The 3,986-nt window shown below is 32.4% G+C and overlaps 1 protein-coding gene across 1 annotated transcript in view; it reads left to right on the top strand.

The window, feature by feature from the left end:
- Nucleotides 1-3,986, top strand: part of DCDC1 (doublecortin domain containing 1) — a gene marked incomplete at its 3' end in the record, with an annotated part of 78,115 nt that overhangs the window by 33,458 nt on the left and 40,671 nt on the right. Inside the window, exon 6 of the mRNA XM_008574744.1 lies at nucleotides 2,176-2,381. Within this exon, the coding sequence (XP_008572966.1) occupies nucleotides 2,176-2,381 (206 nt within the window). The remainder of the gene's footprint in view (nucleotides 1-2,175; nucleotides 2,382-3,986) is intronic.

Raw genomic sequence — 3,986 nt, 5'->3', positions numbered from 1 at the left:
CCCCCTTCTGGGCAAAAAAAAAAAAAAAAAAAAAAAAAAAAAAAAAAAAAAAAACAGAGCTGGGATTCACACCTAGTTTAAAGGTAGAGTTTATACCCTTTCCACTATGGAGAGCATCTGTGAGCATCCAGACTATGGGTAAACTCCTATTAGACTGTGAGAATTCATTAGCTTTTTGTTGTTGTTCCAGTGAGAGATAGTTTTCTGTTTTTTTTTTTTTAAGGGAGATACCGTTATACCTCCTCCTCCTCTTCCTTCTTATTATTTACTGAGGTGAAATTCACATAACATAAAATTAATCATTTTAAAGTGAATAATTTAGTAACGTTTAGTGCATTCACAATGTTGTACAACCACCACCTCTATCTAGTTTCAAAACATTTTTATCATTCCAAAGTAAAAACCCTTACCCATTAAGTTTATCAGCATTCCCATCTCCTCCCATCTGCTGGCAACCATCATGTATGTTTTGTTTTTATGGATTTACCTGTTCCAGATATGAATGAAATCATACAATATGTCACCTTGTATGTCTGGCTTCTTTTACTTAGTGTAATACTTTCGAGGTTCATTCATATTGTAGCAAGTATCAGTACTTTCTTCCTTTTTCTGGTTGAATAATACTTCATCATATTTATATATGATAATTTGTTTATCCATCATCCATTGATGGGCATTTAGTTTCCACCTTTTGGCTATTGTGAATAGCGCTGCTCTGAACATATATGTACATGTATTTGAGTACTTGTTTTCAATTCTTTTGTATATTTGCAAACTCATTAACTTCTTGCTTATTTTTCTAATTCTAATTCCTATTAACTTCAGATTAAAAAATGAAAAAAATACATTAACTAATTTCTGTTAAAATATTTTTTCTTTTTTGAAGGCTTAATCACATCTGTGATCATATAATCAAGTTTTTATTCACTCTGCAAGTTTTCCTTGTATTTCTGCTCACTGTATATGTGTTTGTGTTTGTGTATATGTATGTGTATGAATGTGGGGGGGGCTGTTGAGAGAGAAAAAGAACAGAGGATTGTGTCTTTGTTTGGACATTTAATATAGCCATTCTGATATATGAAGATTTTTCATAACCACTGGCTCCTTTTTCATATCAATATTAGCAGATTTTATGTAAAGTACCATATCTAGGTCAAAGAGGCCATGCATGCTTCTTTCATGGTAAGAGCTAACATAGAAAAGTTAGTTGGAGATTTGGGCAAACAAATAAATGTAGCTATTTCAGTTGTATGTAAATAAAACTGTGTTTCTCTCATTAGGATGAAAAAAAAACAGGTGAGGGAGAGATCATTGTATTTTTGTAATTTGTGCAAAAAGAATATATGATCTAAAATATAGAGTGCAAAGATAAAATAAGTAGCTCAGGTGTAAATTATTTATAAAATGAAACCTCTTGAAAAGAGAGGAATGCTGACAGCAGCTCAGTATGCAATAAACTCCTGTTCTTACCCTTACATTTTCAAAGTCATACATAATGATTTAGTTGCAGTCCCATTAATATTAGTGGAGTTTAAATTAGAAACTTAAATTCCTGCCACATTTTTGAAAACATATAGGTCAAAGTAATTTGTTAATGAAAAACTGTTTTTCATTTTAGCAAAATAGTTTAAATCTCTCACCAACGATGTCCTAGAAGGCACCTTTGTTCTATTCACAGGGGAAGAAGTATAGTATAAAGTTACTATTTGGAGGTTGTCAACTTTAAAGCAACATGGATAAGAAATCATATTAAAGAGGAAAAAGTACTTCCTCAGCCCAAAAGAAAACAAAAGTTCAGGACTCATGTTATTTTATAGTAAGCAAAGAACACTGGACCCTTTCAGTGGACCCTTTCAGCTGGGTGCATCTGATCAGTGATAGAGGCATGCTAAGGTGAATTTTAATTAGGACTAAATTGTGGTATTACTCTTTCATACCCTGAACATCTGTTCCCTTCAGAAATGATGATTTATGCAGGCTATCAGAGCAGACAGCTTGCTACAGCTTATGTCACGGTTAGTGGGAAGCTGGTGGTAGCATTTCAGAAAACCAGCATCTAAATGGAGACTGGCCAGTGTATATGATATAGGTAGTAGGGGGAGGGGAAGCATGATGTGTCCATTTTTAATTTTGAAGCCAAATATTGACTTGACTTAAAAAAAAATTATCTTCTAGACCATCTGTTGTTAATGAAGAAAGTAACTTGGACAATGAATGGACTGATGCTTCCTACTGATGTCAAAAGAAGGAAAACCAAGCCTGTCTTTTCTATTAGAATGAAGAAACTTACTGAGAAGACCTCAGTCCGAATTCTGTTCTTTAAGAATGGCCTGGGGCAGGATGGGCACGAGATTACAGTGGGAAAGGAAGCAAAGAAAAAGGTAATTTTGTAGGTAAATATTGAAGTACAAATTAAATTTCAAAGTTCTTACAGCTTTTGAAGTGTGTTGTTTTCCTTCTAAATATCATTGTCAACTAATAAACTGAAATATTAAGAAGGCATTATATAGAACTAAAAAATTCACCTGTATGGAAGTGTGCTTATTGCACTAACACTATAAATTACCCTAGCAAAACAACAATGTTTCAGGAAACTGTTTTGCTAACATAGTAGGCCATTTGCCTAGTAAAAAGTTATGTTTATGCTGGGGATGACATTCTAATTGGTTACAATATATTATAAATTATTTAAGCTGAAGCCAGTCTCATCTACCTTCAAATCTCAAATCTGCCTTTTCTTACTTAGAATAGTAATAGATCTAAAAGCATTCTTGCTCCCTGAAAGCATTAGCAAAGTTCAAAATAACTAAAATTCAGTTTGAAAGTATTTGTATATAGATTGTAAAAAACAAATCTGAATGAACCTAAGAAAAATTATGTAATCAAGCAAACTTTAAAACTTAAACTGTTGCTTGTCATAAAAATGCATGTTTTTTAGAAAGTGCTTGTACTTTCCAGATCATCTTTGATATTAAAAAATATGGAGGAATGAATGGGAATTTGAAAAACACACACACACTTTTTACAGATAAGGATTTTTCAACCAACCTTAAAGCAGCCTTGTAATAATAATAATAGTAATTAAAATGTATTGAGGATGTGTCAGAGAGAAAGTAAAACATAACCAAACTGCCTGTGTTTGAATCTTGGCTTCACCATTCACTGTGTGACCTCGAACAACTTAGTTTCTCTGAGCCTCAATTTCTTCATCTAAAAAATGGGGATATAGTGCCTACTTCATAGAGTCGCTGTGAGAATTAAATGTAGTTTTATTCATGGAGTACAATGTCTAGCACACAGAAATTTCCCAGTAAATGTTTTCTATTCTTATTTTTAGGACTCACTAATACACATTTAATGGAAAATATTTTTCTTAAAATGAGAAACATTTATTATGAATCAAAATAGGTGTAAATAATTTTGTTATATTAGACTATTTCAAATTGAATATTTCTTGGAACAGGTGCGTAATTGACTAGATACTGGAAATTTTAATCAATATTTCATCTACTTATTTTTGCGGATGTTTTATAATCACAGCTGGTTAAGAGCATTGACCAAGGAGCTGGGCAACCCAGGTTTTATTTCCTTCTTATCTGCAGATTTGAATTATGAGTAAAAGGAGGGATATTACACACCAGAGCAAATTGCTAAGGCAAGGTGAAACATCTTCCCTGGAGATTTTGAAAAACAGAGAAGATGGACATATCTCTTGGATTGTTAAAGTGCAGTTATTCTCAGAGATGGAAGATAGATTAGAGAACCTCTTAAATACACTTCAGTTCAATCTCTGTAATTCTATGCCTTGGTGTTAAAATTAGGGTAATAGTCACTCTTACAGATTATATGTCCCTAGATGAAAGGTTGAGTATAAATAAAAATGTCACTGCTATTTTGTTTTTTGTCTCTAGAGAGCAATTTATTTAAAACTGGATGATCAAGGAATTCTTTAGCTTATTATTTTCCTTCTTATAGTTTGTAGAATT

Source organism: Galeopterus variegatus, unplaced genomic scaffold (genome assembly GCF_000696425.1).
Source record: "Galeopterus variegatus unplaced genomic scaffold, G_variegatus-3.0.2 Scaffold1095, whole genome shotgun sequence".
Taxonomy (NCBI): Eukaryota; Metazoa; Chordata; class Mammalia; order Dermoptera; family Cynocephalidae; genus Galeopterus; species Galeopterus variegatus.
The sequence above is the reverse complement of the archived record's forward strand: the minus strand, read 5'-3'. Positions and strand labels throughout refer to the sequence as shown.